Source organism: Psammomys obesus, unplaced genomic scaffold (genome assembly GCF_907164565.1).
Source record: "Psammomys obesus unplaced genomic scaffold, mPsaObe1.curated_primary_1811, whole genome shotgun sequence".
NCBI lineage: Eukaryota > Metazoa > Chordata > Mammalia > Rodentia > Muridae > Psammomys > Psammomys obesus.
The window spans coordinates 14,171,082-14,190,559 of NW_026585689.1; the positions used below are offsets into that span (position 1 = coordinate 14,171,082).

At 37.7% G+C, this 19,478-nt stretch overlaps 1 protein-coding gene across 2 annotated transcripts in view; it reads right to left on the reverse strand.

Moving 5' to 3' along the window:
* Positions 1 to 19,478, reverse strand: part of Epha6 (EPH receptor A6) — a 979,971-nt gene that overhangs the window by 785,385 nt on the left and 175,108 nt on the right. For both annotated transcript variants that reach the window (XM_055594395.1, XM_055594413.1), the window contains exon 3: positions 11,868 to 12,531. In XM_055594395.1, the coding sequence (XP_055450370.1) occupies positions 11,868 to 12,531 (664 nt within the window). The remainder of the gene's footprint in view (positions 1 to 11,867; positions 12,532 to 19,478) is intronic.

Consider the following 19,478-nt stretch of genomic DNA (forward strand, 5'->3'; position numbering starts at 1 on the left):
CCCCTGCACAGGTGTAGCCCATGGCAGTTCAGTGTCCAAATGGGTTACATAGTAATGGGAAGAGACACTGCCTCTGACATAATCTGATTGGCCTGCTCTTTGATCACTTCCCCCTGAGGGGGGAGCAGCCTTATCAGGCCACAGTAGAGGACAATGCAGCCACTTTTGATGAGAACTGATAGACTAAGATCAGAAAGAAGAGGAGAACCTCCCCTATCAGTGGACTTGGGGAGTGGCATGCATGCAGAAAGGGGAGGGAGGGTAGGATCGGCAGGGGAGGAGGGAGGGGCTTATGGGGGGATACAAAATGAATAAAGTGTAATTAATAAAAAAAATTTAACTGTATAGATTAAAAAAATAAAAATAAATCAATTATAGCAAAAAAAAGATATACACATTAAAAAAGAAACTTTAAGCATTGTATTCTTTCAATGCTATTGTTAAATATATGCAGCTACTCTAGCTACCCTAAGCAAAAGGGGTCATATGAGTACAAAAACAAAAGATTAAAAAAATAAGTTACCTAGGATAATGAAATTTGGGATTGGCCTATGAATACAGTTTCTGACACATGGAATTGAACACAGATCACGAAAATGCTCTGACTCTTAGGATATCTTATTTCCAATATATCAGTAGTCTGTTGCAAATGAGCCCATAGTTATAAAGTAATTTTGGAACTTTCAAAATAGATTCCTAATAAGCAGGCTATGATGTCCATTTTGCTACTGTACTGTGTCAGAAATGATCACGGGTAGTTAAAGAAACTAATAGACCTATGGGTTTTGTGGGCCATAGACTTAAATACCTGTGGGCCATTGAGGAAGAGAGGTACAAACGTGTTATCGAATAAATGACCATGTCTTTAGGAACACTCACGATTCCTGCTTAGGCAGACTCCACCACTGATAAAAAGCAACCAAATCTTTCAATATCTGTTATTTTGTAGTTTATATCCATTTATTTATTTAGGCTTCTAGTTGTTCATAAGTACATATAAACAGTCCTGTGAATGATCACCACTTCACTGTACAAGAAACAATATAACTTAATACTTCTAACTGTCCTTTGGTTCTTCTCGACCCCACTGTAAATTCTACCTCACTCTTCTCACCTAGTAATCTCCATTATATGATCAGAGTCACCTTTAACATATGACAGAACATGTGTTTTCCCTTTCCTCATGGTGATTTTGTATTTATTTACTTATTGTACATATTGTTTCAGGAATAGATAGCTGGCTGTTTAAGCTGTGGACATCAAGGACATCAAGATCTATTTAAACAGATGGAAAGACTTTTCATTATTATAGGAAATGTGGTCATTTTGTAGGTAAATGTATCGATAATTAAAGAGATGAGAAAATTTACAGGAATGTTGAATTCCTCATCTGAGGTAGAATATATATATTGAAAGGAGATAACTGAGGTATGGAAAACATTTGACAACACCTAAGTCCCATTTATAGCATTATTGGTCATATAAATGCTCTCATTTTGGTCATGTAACATGTATCCCTTCAACCTTCACAAATAGAAATTAAGATGGATATGTGCAGCTTACAGTTACTGGGCTGAACACAGATAAGTACAAGGCACTCTTTTACATATAAAGCCTTTTTGTGTCTTATATTTTTTATACAGTATATTCATTTTGTATCCTGGCTATAGCCTCCTTCCTCATTCCCTCCCAATCACACCCTTCTTCCATCATCTTCTCCCATGCCCCTCTCCAAGTCCACAGATAGGGGAGGTCCTCCTCCCCTTCCATATGACCCTAGCTTATCAGTTCTAATCAGGAGTGGCTGCATTTCCTCCTCTATGGCCTGCCAAGGCTGCTCTCTCACCATCCCGAGTGAGGTATCCCAGAAACAGAAAGACACACATGGTATTTACTCACTTATAGGTAGATACTAGACATACAATATAGGATAAACCTACAAACTCTGTACACCTAACAAAGCTAAGCAAGAAGGAGGACCCTGGGTAAGATGATTAATCCTTACTCAGAAAGGCAAATGGGACAGACAATGGAAAAAGGAGAAACAGGAAACAAGACAGGAGCCTACCACAGAGAGTCTCTGAAAGATTCTGCCCAGCAGTGTATCAAAGCAGATACTGAAAATCAAAACCAAACTTTGGGCAGAGTTCAGGGAATCTTAGGAAAAAAGGGGGAGATAGTAAGAACTGGAGAGGACAGGAGCTCCACAAGGAGAGCAACAGAACCAAATTATCTGGGCATGGGGTCTTTTCTGAGACTGATTCTCCAACCAAGGACCATTCATGGATATAATGTAGAACACCTGCACAGATGTAGCCCATGATAGGTCAGTATCCATGTGGGTGTCCTAGTCAGGGGAACAGGGACTGTCTCTGACATGAACTCAGTGGCTGGCTCTTTGACATATAAAGTCTTAAATACAAGGAGTCTGGTTCTTTGAGCTATTGTTTCCTGTCATGAAGGAACGCTAGTGTGATTTCTATTCTGAAGGAACTGGATTGGTGCACCTACAAAAGTTCTGAGTCAATTGAAAACAAAATTCTTACCTAGTAAAAATAATGGTCACATAATATCATGTCAAAATAAATCTTCTTCCAAGGAGAAATACACCATGAAAATTGTGAGTACCTGGTAGTTGAGGTTTATATGTACTGGAAATTCACGTCTAGACTTCACACAGGCTCGGAGCTGAGCTACATCATTTGTAATAAAAAAAAAAAATAAAGATATATTTATTTTTATGTTCTGTGTGATGATTGCTTGTCTGTCTGTCTGTATGTGCTTCAGGTGCTTGCAGTGCCAAAGAAGCCAGATGTCAAATACTCCAAAACTGGAGTTACAGAGAATCATGGTTTGAGTACTGAAAATTAAACATAGGTCCTCTGTAAGAAAAGCAAGTGTTCTTCACCACTGGGCCATTTCTTTACCCCTTAAAGAAAAGTTTACATTTTCTTAAAGGAAGCGTGTCAGATTTTGCCAAAAGAAACTGTATCAGATATACTTAATGAAAAGAATATTTACTTCCAGGAGAAAGAAAAATAACAGAAAAGAAGTGACAAGCACTGTAAATACTTGGCTATCTTCTATGCCTAACCTTTGAGCCAATAAACTGTTAATACAGTTGGTATAAGCTGAAATTAAACTTCAAACAAAAGTGATAGTCTCAGTAGTTGCCATGTTTGAAAAGAGAACAGAGACACTGAATAAATTTATTCTCTTTGGAAACACATGTATTAAAACATTAAATGTTGACTCTATAGAAATTTAATATGTAACTTTCAAGCCAGTGTTGTAAAATCAAAGTTAAAATTGATGTTAAGTATGATTAAAACAACCCCTTAAATATATTGAGACAGTTTATAATTTAATTTATTTTAAAGGCTGTGGCAAAAAAAAAAAAAAAACTAACTATAAATTATTCAATTTTATTCTGTCTTGCTGGGAAATAATTCATTCTATTTTTAGACTCTTTCAAGCTTCTTTATTTCATATTCTTCTCAAGCCTGATGAAATCCTGGAATTGCTTCAAGGAAAAGTGGCTTTGTTTGGAATCAAATGCTATATTTCCAGAGTTTATATTTAGTGTGTGAGAACCTTTCAAAGTAGAAAATACTGTCTGGGCCAGTAAGCCTGCCTTTTTCTGTCAGATACCAGTCTCACCTTCTAGCTTTTCATCATCTCCTCAAACTCCCTTATTTAATGCCAGAAAATCCGTGTACCAAGAATTTCTTTATGCTCTCTGCTCCCACAGTCATCTGCGATAACATGATTGGACAGAAGAGTATAAGCTCAAAGCATAAATGTTTCTGGACTGCAGAAGAGGATGTGCGGTGAAGCTTTAACAACAACTCTCTTTGGGAGTCCAAATCAATAGCTATGTCACTGAAGGCCTCACTTGTCCCATTCACCTCTGCAAGCAATTATGCAACAGTCTGAGAATGGCCACTGTTCCTTCCTCCTGAATGTCAAAGAAGCCTCAGAGGAAAATTTAATAGGAGCATCTTTCTAGAGAAAGTGAGCTGTCTATTGTTTTTAAAACATTCCACATTTGTGTTACATGTACACAATATGATTTTATTCAGCTCAAATGAAAATTAAATCATGAAAATCTCAGGAAATGGGTAGCCCCAGGAAGTGGTGAATTTTAAGAGAAGTGGATCAGACTGAGAAAGACAAAAAGCACACATCCATTCTCATATTTGGATCTTAGCTTGTAATGTACACATATATAAGCATGAGTGGATCTAAAGGTGAGTAGAGCCTACAAGAGTAAGTAGGAGACCAAGAGAGGGTCAAAAAGAGATACTGAGGGAGAATAGGCAGGTAGCCAGAACATGTGTGACATGAAAATGAAAACTGTGTACAGGCAACAAGGGGGTGTGAGGCAGTTTCAGGGAGATGAGGAAATAAGTGGGGAAACATAAACATCCTTAAACATATTTTCTTAGGAGGTCATAATGATATCTAACACTGTGTATGCCAACTGAAAAAATAACAGCACATAGTATAACAGATTAAAAAAGAATCTCCTTTTAGAAATTTGATCTCCACTGCCGCGCACAATTTGCTGAATTAGATCATGTGATACAGGCTGTCTTTCTTGCAGCAGGTGTGCAGTTCGACACTAACATTAGTATGTTAATAAGATTTACCTCAAATTAATGTTCATGAGGAGCTTATCTGGGATTCATGTCACTTCAGAACATACAACTGTACAAAACTCGCATTCAAATTTGCATGCTAATTGGTCTCAGTTATTTCTTACACCGTTACAATAGTCTTAGATAGATGAAGTAAAAAGCAATTTGATGTAAATTAGCACTTTAAAATTCAACAATATTTTATTCAGGCCCTTACAAATAATGACATTAAGTAGAATAAATTAAAACAATTAAAATTATGTCTGTAACAGTATGCTAGTATGACAGTTTCAATTAGGAAAATGTTTAAATGGTTATGAAAAATAAGTTGGTATTTAAGATGAAAAGCTGATTTGTTATATAGAGTAATTTGAAGTGTTTGCATTTAGTTTAAAATTTTAACATATACGCTTCAAATATATTTCTGTTTTCTTGATGATACAAGAACCTTCAGACCCAAAGGTCCCAGAAGATTAATAAAATGCAGTTGTGTGGTGAATCACCACTAAGCTCTTCTGCTTTCTGCATGTACTACCCAGACTTATGTCAACTTGATACAAGCTAGGGTCAACAGAGGGAAGGGAGCCTGGGCTGAGAAAATGTCTCTGCAATATCAGTCTTTAAGACAATTTCTTAATTACTGATCAGTAGGAAAGGGCCCAGCCTATTGTGGGTGGTGCCATCCCTGTGCTGGTGGTCCTTTGTTCTTTAAGAAAGCAGTCTCATAAGGAAGGTCCTCCTCCTCATCCCTCTGATCCTATCTATCAGGTCTCATCAGGAAGACTGTATTGTCTCCCTATGTGGCCTGGTGAGGCTGCTCCCCGCTCAGGGGAGGTGATCAAAGAGCAGGCCAATCAGTTCATGTCAGAGACAGTCCCTGTCCCCATTACTATGGAATCCACTTGGACACTGGGAGAGGGACACGGAGGATGGGATTGGGAGGGGAGGAGGGAGGTACAGGGGGGATACAAAGTGAATAAACTCTAATTAATAAAAGTAAAAATAATTAAATAATAATAATAATAATAATAATAATAATAATAATAATAAGAAAGCAGGCTGGTCAACCATGGGAAGCAAGCCAGTAAGCAGCCCAGCCTCCATGGTCTCTGCATTAATTCCTGTCCCTGTGTTTCTTCCCTGCATGAGTTCCCGCCCTCACTGCTTCTGATGATGATGAACTGTCATATGGAGCTTTGAAGGAAATAAACCCCTTCCTCCTCACATTGCTTTTGGTCATGGTGTTTCATCACAGCAACCGTGACCCTAACTACAGCACTGAATGAGAACTCAGAAAGCAAAACAACTTTTTCTCTCTTCCCCTATCTCTCACTTTTTCACAACAGACAGACTCCAAAACATCCCTGCCCAAATAGACTCTGGGATGACGCTCCCTCACACTAACCCCTGCCCATTTATTTGCTTTCAGGCTTCTATTGCTGTGCCTGTCTGCTTCATTGATATTAAAAACAAACATACAAACAAAAACCGTTTTTCTTCTGTCTCCTTTCTCCTGGCAGTTAGTAGAAATTCAAGCTTGCATGACCTATTGTTTAGTCTCTCACCTTGAAAATTTTGATTAGGTTTCCTTCCAATTCTATTCTTTTCTTTGTTTAATTTATTCTTCTCTTATATAATACATCCTGACCATGGTTCCGCTCCCTCCTCTTCTTCCAGTCCCTCTCCACCACTTGCCCTGTCCCCAAGATATACTCCTCCTTCATCCAAGTCTATTCTTAAACTATCTATAATGATAAAAAATGTGCAGAAGAGACCCTGCGTCTCCTTGTTGCAGTCACATGTGGAATGACTGTAAGTTACCTTTTTGTGTGTTTGCTGTATGCCAGACCCCAGTTCTCAAGTTTATTCATGCAATTTAAAAACAGTCACTGCCTCTTAATGGCCAAGCAGAGAAAGAGCTGAGCTTCAGTTCTCAATATGATGTTAGCTACTCTTCTGTGACCCCAGAAAAAAATATTTGCTCCCAATAATTTCATCTTCTCTTTAGTAAAAGAAAGGATACCAGTATTTTCTAGGTACTCTCATATCTAAAGCACTGAAGAGGAAACATTTAAGCATATGGGTGGGCTTTACTCTTCCTGCATTCCTTTCTCACTGCCTTGTGATCACTCACAGAAGTCCATTCCTTACCCTTTACTGCACAGGTGATTTTTAAATGCAAGTCTTTCATCTGACAGCCCTGAGGAAGCAGACACATGCACAACTGTTACAAACTACAGCACAAAAGAAAGAAATGGGGATTAATTTGTTTGAAAACCAGCATGTACAATGATGCTAGATCAGAAAAGATTCATGAAATTCCATGATAGAAAAAAAGCAACTAATAATGGAACCGAGCTGTTAAACGAAACGTGGTAAACATTAAGAGACACAGAAGCACATGCATTGTTCAAAAACAGTAAGCCAGAACAGCAGGTAGAATTGGTCAAGGTTAAAAGAAAAAGGCCAGATCGTGAGGTCCTTTGAATGCTGTAGTGAATAGTCACTTTCAACTGACCGACTGAAATATTTAGAGAATATAAGGGACTGCCGTGGCAGTTAAAAACCGTAACAACATTTGCCTTGTGCCCCAGTTTGCTTTTCTATTGCTTTGATAAAACCTTCTTATAAAGAACAACTTAAAGGATGGAAGGGATTATATGGCTTATACTTCCAAATCAATAAATAATTCATCTCTGATAGAAGTCATGGTAGAAACACAAGCCAAACTACAGAGGAACACTAATTACAGACTTGGTCAGCTGGCTTTTTTCATACAGATCATGACCACCTGCTTAAGGATGGTGCTTCCAATAGTTTGCAGAAGCATCCTACATCAGTTTGGCAATAATTGCAATATCCTATAGCACTGTCCTCAGGTTAAGCGTGGAGACAATTCTCCAAATAGAGCTCTCATCAAAAGTTAATCTAGGTTGGGTCAAATTGACAATAAACAATAACCAGGTCGCTTTGAAATTAAATGGGTTGTGGACATAGGATGAAGTGGCAAGATGTAACACAGTATTGAAAAGCACATAAATAGGTAGAGATAGATAGATAGATAGATAGATAGATAGATAGATAGATAGATAGATAGATAGATAGGAAGATAAATGGGCCTAAGAAAAGACAAACTAATGATACAAACTGAAGAATACTTGATAAGAATAGTCTTTGAGAATTTGGTAGAGAGAAATAGCATTACTTTTCTTTTTAAAATATATGCTATTTTTTATTAATTACAATTTATTCTCTTTGTATCCCAGCTGTAGCCCTCTTCCACATCCCCTCCTAATCCCACCGTCCCTCCCTCATCTCCTCTCATGCTCCTCTCCATGTCCACTAATAGGGGAAGTCCTCCTTCCCTTCCCTCTGACCTTAACCTATCAGATCTCATCAGGACTGGCTACATTTTCCTCCTCTGTGGCCTGGAAAGGCTATTCCCTCCACTCAGGGGGAGTTGATCAGAGAGCCAGCCCCTGGATTCATGTTAGAGACAGCCCCTGTTTCCCTTAGTGTTACTCAAATAAGGAAAGTTTACAAGGCCTGTAAAGCTTGCTTGTTTTATTAGATTATGACTGAAAGTCTGGTGCTTGGAGGGCAGTGGCCAGAGCTAATAGCTGCAGAGAACCAGACACAGACGTGGGCTTTACTGAGAATATAATCAGTTTACATGTACATAGCTTTATCATTTCAATACACCGGTGTTCAATTTCTACCTTTTTAAAATATTAAACAATTTCAAGCGTTCTAATTCCTGTGTTTTGTATGTGAAAAACAAAAACTGAAAATACATACATCTTTTAAATTGGAGGAGCTTCAAGTACAGCATTTCGTTTTAAGCTGTAATGGGTTTTTATGAAGCTATGTTGGACTACATCATGATGCTATAAAATGGGGCATGGTTTTATGCAAGAAGGAAGGACATTATAGAAAGAAATGGTGTGGAGTGAGGTACACTATTACATTGGTAGCCCTCTCTCAGTAGAGTATCATTCATTCACTCCCTCTCAGGTCCTCTCTACATTTTATGCCTGTTGGTATAATGTTCTTTTAAAATGTATACACCTTACCCTTGTTCATTCAAATGATGATTTCTCTCTCTCACTCTCTGGTTTCAATCCGGACATTGCATTGTGATACTTTTTCTAAGCATCACCTGTCTCAACTTTGTGTAAGCATGACAAAATAAAACAACCAGCCACAATGTTGAGCAATGGATAGGAAGGAGTAGGCAGGAGAAGGGAGGAGCCAGAGGACAGGAAAGTGTGGGAGATAGAGGAGGAGAGAAGGGCAGGAGAAAGCTGGGATTGCAGAGGCAAGAGAAGAGGTCTTGGAACAACACGGAGAAATGAACCAGAACTAAGATTTCACTAAAAGCAAGTATAATGGGTAAAATCTAAATGTTAGGAAACTATGAGGGCTTGGAGGTTTAGGGTGGAGTAACTATTGCCCAGCATTGTGTTCTAGGTTAACTAAATAAATCATTGTCTCTGGTGATTTGGTTATTTAGCTGTTTAGGATTAACAGCAGCATTACCAAAAGATACAGCAATAGTAAATTTTAATTTTATCCTACAACATATGCCCATGAAACAGTTTTTGTTTGTTTGCTTGCTTTTCTTTTCTGGTTCTTCTATGTAGTAGGAAAATGTAAGCTAATCTTAGTGGGACACCTAGAGAATAGTTCTAAGAAGGAGAGATTGCCTTAAACACTCCAGCTCTGGTCAAGCACTCAGATGCTCACATTAGGAAGCTTAGCGTCTTCTATCTTAAACAGATCAACTATAGAGACAGTAAACCAATGACGGGTCCAGCCAATTTGTTTTGTAATTGGGGGTTGGTCTTTTGTGCTATGTGTTCAGATGCTGACTTCCATGCTGGGAGATCTGCTTGCAGTCAGGACATGAGTATTGTCATGCTCATTGATAAATGATGTGCAAACATTGCTCCCCAATATCTCTGATTGGTTAATATAGTTGCTGAGAGCCTATAGCTGGCTTACAGAGAACACATGGGACCTCTGTTCCCAGTCAAAAGGTCTCAGGGAGGGACCAGGAGGTGAGGGAGAATGAAAAAGAAGTAGAGAAAAGACAAATATGACCGTGAAGATCCACTCAGGGACTCTGAGGAACGACACATGAAACTGAGGAGAGGTAATCAGACATGTGGCACACATAGAAGAGAATAAAGAGTTAAGTTAAGTTATGAGCTATATATATATATGTGTGTGTGTGTTACATGTATATATCTTTTTCATCAACTAGTGACTAAGAGAATATATTTTCAAAAATAACAAATATCAACATTTTCAAAAGAATATTTTATCAAAATAAACTAGAAACTGACAAAGTAAAATATAAATAATGGTTTTCTTTATTCTTCCCTAGGTATGTTGTAAAGTTATAATTTGAGATACACATTTTATCCAGATAAGTATATGAGTTCATGAATAAGTTTATTCATATACATTTGAATACTTTGACTTTTATACTTTTTGTTACAAAAATTCAGAGGTTTGCCTGTGTTATAAATTGTTGGCATACAATAGAAACAATAATGTGTCTTATTGTTGCAGGAAAGAGAAGAACAATAAGAAAGTGCCCAAGCAAATAAATAACTTAAAATAGAAAGAATATCATTATAAATTTCTTTATATCTACTGTATTTTCCTTGTTTGAAAATAACAATTTATATTTATAATAGGAGTCATATATATTTAGAAGTTTTATATGTACTACATAATGTACTTTATGTATAAGACTTATACTTTATGTATAAGTCAACTGGTTTTGAAGTTAGTAATCTGTGACTATAAAGTCCAAGGTTAATTCTTCTGACTTTGCCATCCAGTATTAGAAATGAGTATCTTTACAGTATATATTGCCTCTTTTATAACCAGAGGAAGGATACTTAAGCTAAGAACATTAAACACAGATATGCAATCTTAAAATAAACTGATGTTATTTATAACTTACTTAAACCATCTCTGCTAAGCAATGAGTAAAGTTTTTTGCTATCTATGAAAGTGAAATGCCACATAGAAAACATGTAACATCCATAAGATCCCAGATGTAAAATATTTATCCAGAGCTCTTTTACTTTCCTCAATTTTTAAAATAGTTTTTATATGAATTAATGTTAATTTACAGCTTTTTCTAAGGTGAAAAGAAAAGCAATTCATAGCTTTCCCACTCCATGATCATTCATGATGTATGTTTAGCCTATTAAAAATATTGATTTAGCTAAACAAAAACCTTAGGCTATAACCGTTATATTAAATTGAATGAAATATCCTAGTGATCAAATAGTAGAAGCTGTTCCATGCTTCATGCAAAAGATCCAAGACTTCTCATTCCACTGTTAATGCTTTCTAATACTAAACATGACCATCACTTAATGCTCTACTAAACTTTGCAGTAATAAAGAAGCCATGTGCCCTACAGATTCACTGTGGGCATTCACTTTTATTATTCACTACATATGTGAATATGTACATATATATATACACATATGTACATATACACATATATAAGAGAAGAATTTTCTTTCATCTTTTGAAACAAACATAAATGTAATGGAAGTGTAGAAGTCAATAAATATAACATGTTGCGAGAGGACAAAGAAGTCCTATGAATAGCTGATCACTGAGATGAGAACATCAGTAGTAACCACTATCTAAAAGATCCCTTTATTTCTATATTGTAGTATATGAAATTTCAATTTAAATGTAGTAAATAGATGTTGTTTATGAAGGCTAAGTAAAAATTTAAATGTATATAGAATAACAAGTCTCCATAAGATGATTCAAATAAAAGAAAATCTTTAAGCAAGTTATTTCATATCATAGTAAGAAGGAAGCTATAGTTTTAAATTTTAATTGCATTTTGCAACGCTGTTATTTCTTAACAATTACATTAAAAATAACCTTATTAAAACTAAAAATCCAATGTAGGTGAGCCTTTTACTTAGTACCAGCAAAGGTCAATAATCCACTGAAGCTGAAGTTGTTTTCCTCTATAAAAATGATATCAACCCAAGAATTCATAGCGTTTAAATGAAAGAAAAATAGCTTTTCTGTATTAAAGAGAAGCAACATATCAAATGTTTGCTTATAGTTAATAGAAATCAATTTCTTCAACAACAAACTATCATGAAGCACATTTAAGAACTTCTTTTGAGAAACAAGTTAAAGTACAAGATACATCATCGTATTTTTGCATCTTACCATGGCAAGAGCCCTCGATTTCTTCATACCCTGTACTGCAAATACACCTTCCAAGAGGGACCAGCCAATCGCCATCAGCTCCACAGTAGAGTTTAGGAGTATCCCGTTCTTCAGCACTCTTCACACATGAACCCCGCACTTCAACCAAAGAGGAAGAGTCAACCCTTGGGATGGTATCAGGAAACATGGCCAAGTTCCGAACGGTGAAGGGACATTTTTTGTAGAAAACACGGACTGAGACCAGGGCAATACATGCTCCGATGTCTTGAAAAGCCAAGTAAAACCCTTTCCTTTCTATAGGCCCTACCTCACGAATTTCCGTGTTGAGTTTAAGGATGCGATCACCTAAATCCATCTGAGTAAAACTCTCATCAGCAGCAATCGTGTCGATCTTTATGTACTGGCTTGGTTTGAATTTAGCCCCATGGGATTCATCCGATTCTATATAATACAGATTAAATGTTTCTTTACAAGTTCCCAAGACCCATGGGATGCTGTTACAATCCCTCAGTGTGAACTTCATTTCCACATATATTTTCTGCGCAGCATCACGAGAGATCCAGTTAGTACGAAGCCAGTTGTTCTGGTTTGGTTCCATGACATTGCATACCTGGTATGTATGTATGGGCCTGTTGTGTTCATCCATTTCCGTAATGGCATCCCACTGCAAAAAAAGGAAAAGAACGAAACGATCATAAAACCACAGCTGTTGACAGAAATGATTGCTTAAGAATGCTTTAGCAAAAGAAAGATGAGTAAAAATGATGTAATGAAACTGCGCAAAAGCAACAAAGCATTTATTCATGAGCCTTTGGTTGAGAGTATGGAACCCACTCTCCTGGGATCTTTCATTCTCCTTTAACTACATGACCAAAGCAGTTTTAACATCCTCCTCCGTTTCCTCAACTGTAAAACTGAATAAGTAGTATTACTTGTCTCATAGGATTGTTTGAAGCTGTATGCATTTTTAAAATACATCTAAAGAGGTAATGATAGATCTAGAGAGAGAACTAGAAAGACATCACAACAACTAAGAAAATACACTGATCTTGAGAGGACCCAAGACTGGTTCCCATCACCCACACCAGGCAGCTCACAACCACCTGTAACTCTATTATGTAGGTGACCTGAGAGCTTTTTTTGGTTTCCATGAGCATCTGAATTCTAGTACATACATGCACACAGAGACACAAAAACGCAAAAAGAATGAAAATAAAAATATTCCTTATCTTACTAAAAGAATATAAATTAGAATACATATTATCTGATCAAAATCATCAGACCCATGAAAAGTACTCAGAGCTTTCCCAATCTATCCTTATATGTGATTTGCCAAAAAGTGAGATATATTAACCAATATGAAATTAAGTTCTTCTATGGTCACTCTGAGATAGATAAGAATAAACTCTGTGCTAACTAGTTATCTGTCAACTATACCCAAGATATAGATATATTGAAGAGGAAGAAACCTAAACTTGGAAAATGCCTCCAAAAGATCAGGCTTTCTAAATTAGTGATTGATATGGGAGGACCCATTCCATTGTGAACTTATGTTACTGATTTTTACAAGAAAGCAGGCTGAACAAGTTGGGTATATAATGGGTTGAGTCTGTAACTAACAATTATTGAACAAAGAGACCCTCAATTAAAGAGCCAACCAGACTGTCATTATGCCAGCACCAACATTTTGAATAATCCACAGAAACCCCAAGTTGTAGAATAAAAAAGACAGAAAAAAGAACTCTGTCTTCATGAGGGCTATTTCAGTTGGTACTGGATTTGATGTTCTTAGGGTGTGACTACTGATGTGATGAAACACCATGACTAAAACAGCTTGGGGAGGAATGAAAAGGGTTTCCAGATAATAGTTTATTATTAAAGGCATTGAGGATGGGAACTCAAGCAAGGTAGGAACCTAGATGCAGTGGAAGAATGTTGCTTACTGGCTTGCTCAGCCTACTTTCTTAAAGAACCTAAGACCACAAACCAAGGGATAAAGCTGCCCACAATGGCCTGTTGCCAGCACCCCATCAATCACTAATTAAGAAAAGACCCTACAGACTTACTGATAGCTCAATCTTATGGATACATTTTTTTACTTACACTTTGTTCACTTCGTATCCCACCTGTAGATCCTTCTCTCCTTCCCTCCCAATTTCACCCTCCCACCCCTTTCTCAACCCATGCCCCTCCCCAAGTCCACTGATAGGGGAGGCCTTCCTCTCCTTCCTTCTGATCCTAGTCTATCAGGTCTCATCAGGAGTGGCTGCATTGTCTTCCTCTGTAGCCTGGTAAAGCTGCTCCCCCCTCATGGGGAAGTGACCAAAGAGCAGGTCAATCAGTTCATGTCAGAGACAGTCCCTGTTCCCATTTCTATGGAACCCACTTGGACACTGAACTGCCATGGGCTACATATGTGCAGGGGTTCTAGGTTATCTCCATGAATGATCCTTGGTTGGAGTATCAGTCTCAGAAAAAGATCCTGTGCCCAGATTTTTAGATTCTGTTGCTCTCCTTATGGAGCTCCTGTCCTCTCCAGATCTTACTATTTCTTACTTCTTTCCTAAGATTCCCTGCACTCTGCCGAAAGGTTGGCCATAAGTCTCAGCATCTGCTTTGATAGTTTGCATGGTAGAGCCTTTCAGAGTCCCTCTGTGGCAGCCACCTGTCTTCTTCACTGTTTTCTCCTTCTGATGTCCACCCTCTTTGCCTTTCTGAATGGGGTTGAGCATTTTAGCCAGAGTCCTCCTTCTTGATTAGTTTATTTAGGTGTAAAGATTTTAGTAGGTACAGACATATCCTAGATTATATGTCTAATATCCACTTATAAGTGAGTATATACCCTCTGTGTCTTTCTGCTTCTGGGATACCTCACTTAGGATGATCTTTTCCAGTTCCCACCATGTACCTGCAAATTTCATGATTTCCATGTTTTTTATTGCTGAGTAATATTCCATTGTGTAAATATACCACAATTTCTGTATCCATTACTCAGTTGAGGGGCATCTGGATTGTTTCCAGCTTCTGGCTGTTACAAATAATAGCAAATGTCCTGTTGTGTACTTAAACATCTTTTGGATATATGCCTAGGAGTGGAATAGCTGGATCTTGAGGAAGCACTATTTCTAATTGTCTGAGAAAGTGCCAGATTGATTTCCAAAGTGGTTGTACAAGTTTACATTCCCACTAGCAGTGGAGGAGGGTTCCCCTTTTTCCACAGCCTCTCCAACATGTGTTGTCACTTGAGTTTTTTATCTTAGCCATTCTGATGGGTGTAAGGTGAAATCTCAGGGTCATTTTGATTTGCATTGGAAACCACTTTTTAAACATATTTTTTAATTTTTATTTTTTTCTTCACAATTTGTTTATTATATATCCAGTTGAAGGCCCCTCCTTCAGCTTCCACAGTCCCTCCCTCCCTCTTCTCTTCATCCTTTTCCCCTAGTCCACTGAAATGGGGTGTTCTCTACTATTGCCATCTGCCTATTTCTTGTTAGGTCTCATCAGGACTGTTTGGATCCTATTCTCCCTGGCCCGGCAGGGCTGCATCAACAAGGGCCAGTGATCAGAGAACAGTCAACTGAGTTCATGATAGAGGCAGCCCCTGCTCCCCTCACTCAGAGATCCACATGGAGACTGAGCTGCCAACAGGCCACATCTGAACAGGGGGTCTAGGTCCTTGCCATGCATGGTCCTCCGTTGGTGCCTCAGTCTCTGCAGGACCCCATGGGCTCAGATCTTTTAGTTTTGTTGGTTTCCTTGTGGGTGGAAGCAACTCCTTAATTGAGGTTCCCTCCTCTTTGATGATTTTAGCTTGTGCCAATTTAACATAAAAACTATTCAGAACAACTGACTCTTTGTCAGCTTGACACACAAACACATCACTGTTAGATCACAACTTTTCCTTTCTTGTTCATCACCAAGATTACACATCAATATTGCTATCACAACATAAAATATTCCCAAACTTAAAAGTTCTACGGTCTTACAATTTTAAAGACTTTAAAAATTCAATCTCTTTTAAAACCAAAAGTCTCTTTTAAAACCCAAAGTCTCTCAACTATAGACTCCTATAAATTTAAATATTTTCTTGCCTCATGAGGGAAGATCCAGGGCATAATCACAATCCGAACAAAACCAAGCCAAACTCCAACTCTGTTAATAACTCAATATCCAATGCCTGGTATCCATTCATGAGCTTCTTGGTTCCCTGAAAGTGTTTCAGTCGCTTTTCTGGCTCTTCCCTCTGCAGCACACATAGCTTGTTTCCACCACTGCTGTTCTTGGTGGTCAACTCACAGCACTGACATCTCCACAATGTTCAGGTAAGTTATCCCAACTTGGCTGCATCTTCACCAATAGCATCTCCTAGACTCTCTTCAGGACCTCCAGCCATGTCATACAGTCCCAAGCCCCAGCTGCTCTCCATAACACTTTCATGCCTTCAAAAGCAGTAACACTTGGGTGACTATTCCGCTTCCTAGATCAGCTGCCAGCAGGAGGTACAATCTTTGCTACCTCTGTAACAAAGCTTCTGTATGTTGGTTCTGAGGAAGCATTTCCTTAAAGATTTCACATCAGTGATGCTGGTCTCTTTTTAATCACTGCTCATTTCTTAGCTCCAGCTGACCAGCATCAATCATCCCAGCAAAGCAAAGGTTTTACTTCAGGGACTCTCCTTTCTTTTTAATCACAGCTGATTCTTTACCTCTAGCTAACCAGAACCATAGTTCTTTAACTTAAATATGTAAGTGCCCTGATAGAGTCTTTGAGTGATTCTCAAACTTTCCCCTGGAGCTTCACAAGCCCCAATCCTCTGCATTTCTCTAAACATTCTTATCTTGCATCCTGCCACAGAACAGCTCACTAAGCTTTGAACACTCAATGGATTTTCTAGCTCACAGTTCCAAAGTCCTTCAGCAATCCTCGTGGAAACATGATCACACCGAGATATACATACACACACACACACTCTCTCTCTCTCTCTCTCTTTCTCTCTCACCTTCTCTTTGTCTTTCTCTCAATCTCTCTTTCTGGAACACACACATGAAAAAAATGAGGAAAAGCAACAAATAAACATTTAGTAAGGCAAGGAATGAATAGATTAAGATATAAAGGTTAGCTATATTTACATACTTTTAGATAACATTAGTTCCATACCATATATATTCAGTAGATTAAAGTGCCCATTTTGTTTTAAAACAAATACATAACTTATTTTTGAATGAATTGTTTGCATGTAAAAACTACAAATATTACAAGATGCAGTATATATCAAACCTGCCATTAACTTGCATATCTTTGTCGCTTGCTTTTCACAGCACTGTCACTGAAACAACTATTCTTAGTCCTGTATGGAATACTATGGTCTGGACTTGGAATGTTTCCCAAAGGTGTCTTTGCTTAAAGCTTTCCTTCTAAATGAGGGAGGGGACTATAATTGGGATATAAAATGTATAAATTGTAAAAAAAATTAATAATAATAAAAATTAAAAAATTGAAAGTTTTTTCCTATTCTCCCTCAACACTGGGAGGTGATAGAAACTTCAAGTGGTATCTTGCAAAAATAAAGTTAGTTCACTGGGGACCATGAAAGAGTTGAACAGATCCATGACCCCTTTCTCTCTCTCTTTTGGCCTCCTGAATGCCTTGGGGTAAGCAACTCAACACAATCATGCCATGCTGTACGATATGTTATGTGGCCAAATGAAAAGGAACTTGGACCCAGTCTAAGACTTGCTCCATATAAATAGATTCTGTAGAATTATTACATATTATGTAACAGTTTATGACAATATAACACAGAATGAACTCATCAAACTAAAACAAAAGATAATTGTTTACCAGGGAAGAAAGTTTGTCTTATTTTGGCTTTTACAGTTAGAATATGTAAAAGAGAGAGCCTAATCTCACCTGTGGTCTTTTTATTGCAACTTTCTTAACTTCAAGAAATGGATGTATTGACTAACAAAGTGATGGATAAAATGTTTAGAAACTTGATCCGTGAGATGTTTTGGTTAAGTAAGAATCAGCTATAGTCCAAAAGATTCTTTATCTCCTATCCTTCAAGATCATCTTGAAGATAATGACCTTGAAGAAGCTATTTAAATACTCAATCTTTGTTGTTGGTGACATCAATCCAACATGGTAAGACAGATATTTTTAAACCAATAAAGTAATTGTCAAACTTTAAAGTGTCCAAGTATCAGAACAAAGTCTCCTAGCTTTCTGTTCTTTAATCTTTGATGTTTGATATTTTTGTGCAATGGAGACTGAGCTCAGCTCTAAGTGGAACATATTCAGCATTCATGGAACATATAGTCCCTTATCCCAAGTCTCAGGAATCATTGCCAAAGATGGGGTTAGAAAGACTATGGGCTCAAATCACAGTCAGTAAAAGCAAGGAAACAGTGTCCTCTGGACACAGCAGGGCACCTGAACACATGAATGCAGTGTCCAGAAAACACAATCATAAAATCTATGCAATGTCAAACCAGACCAACTGCAAGCATGGAAATGGGAATTGAGCAAAGATTTACAGCCTCCACTGCCTATAGTTAGCTGCTGGAAAGGGAGAGACATTGTTTTTTTCTAAGAATGTAACACCTAGAAAGACTACAGCCCCAATGAAAGACCACACATTCAAGAATATTTGGGCAGCACAGTTTGATTTAATTGGTTAAAAATAGACAAAATTAGGTGGGTGGGGGAGAGGGGAATATGTGGGAATAACTGGGTTTTGAAAAATCACCAAAATATATTGTATGAAATTCTTATAGAACTAATAAAAATGTCAGAAGTTATAAAAACAATTATGTTGAATTCCTAAAGGTTGGATAGTTCTTACAGAGAGCAAATGAATGCTTTTGGCATGTATTTCTCAGCCATAAATGTTTCCTTTGCATAGTGTGATTACTTCTGTTAACTTGAATGGATGAAGGAACACATAGGGATTAATAAAGCACATCTCTCAGTGTGCCCAGGAGGGCAAATCTCAAGTGGATAAGGCCATGAGAACTCTGCCTAATGAGTGGTTAATTCCTTGATGGCAATATAGTGTGATAACATTATTGGGAGGATATGAAACATGAGGAGTCCATCCCCAAGGTGTGAACCTTATTCTGCTCCCTTTCTGCTTTGTTCTACTTCCTGTCTGCCGTGGCTTGAACCTCCATGTTCCACCACATCTTCCCCACTAGGATGAAGTTAAACCTATGAAGCTGCTGCAAAAGAACCAAATGTTCCTTTACATTTTTCTGTGGTGGGCTATATAGTACTTTTCAGGACAGCCTAAGCTACACACCGAGACACATGTGCACCACTCTCTCTCTCTCACCTTCTCTCTCTCTCTCTCTGTTTCTCTCAATCTCTCTTTCTGGCACACACACACACACACACACACACACACACACACACACGAAAATGAGGAAAGCCAACAAACAAACCTTTCTGAGATTTATGAATTTGGTAAACTTCCTTCCATATATTCTCATTTAATTCTCATTCATATTCCTGTGGACACATCAACTCCATTTTATTATATCCAGAATGACATTCTCAAAATAGCCACGTGTATCTTTCAATGTTCTTTCTGAAACAACTTATCAAGGA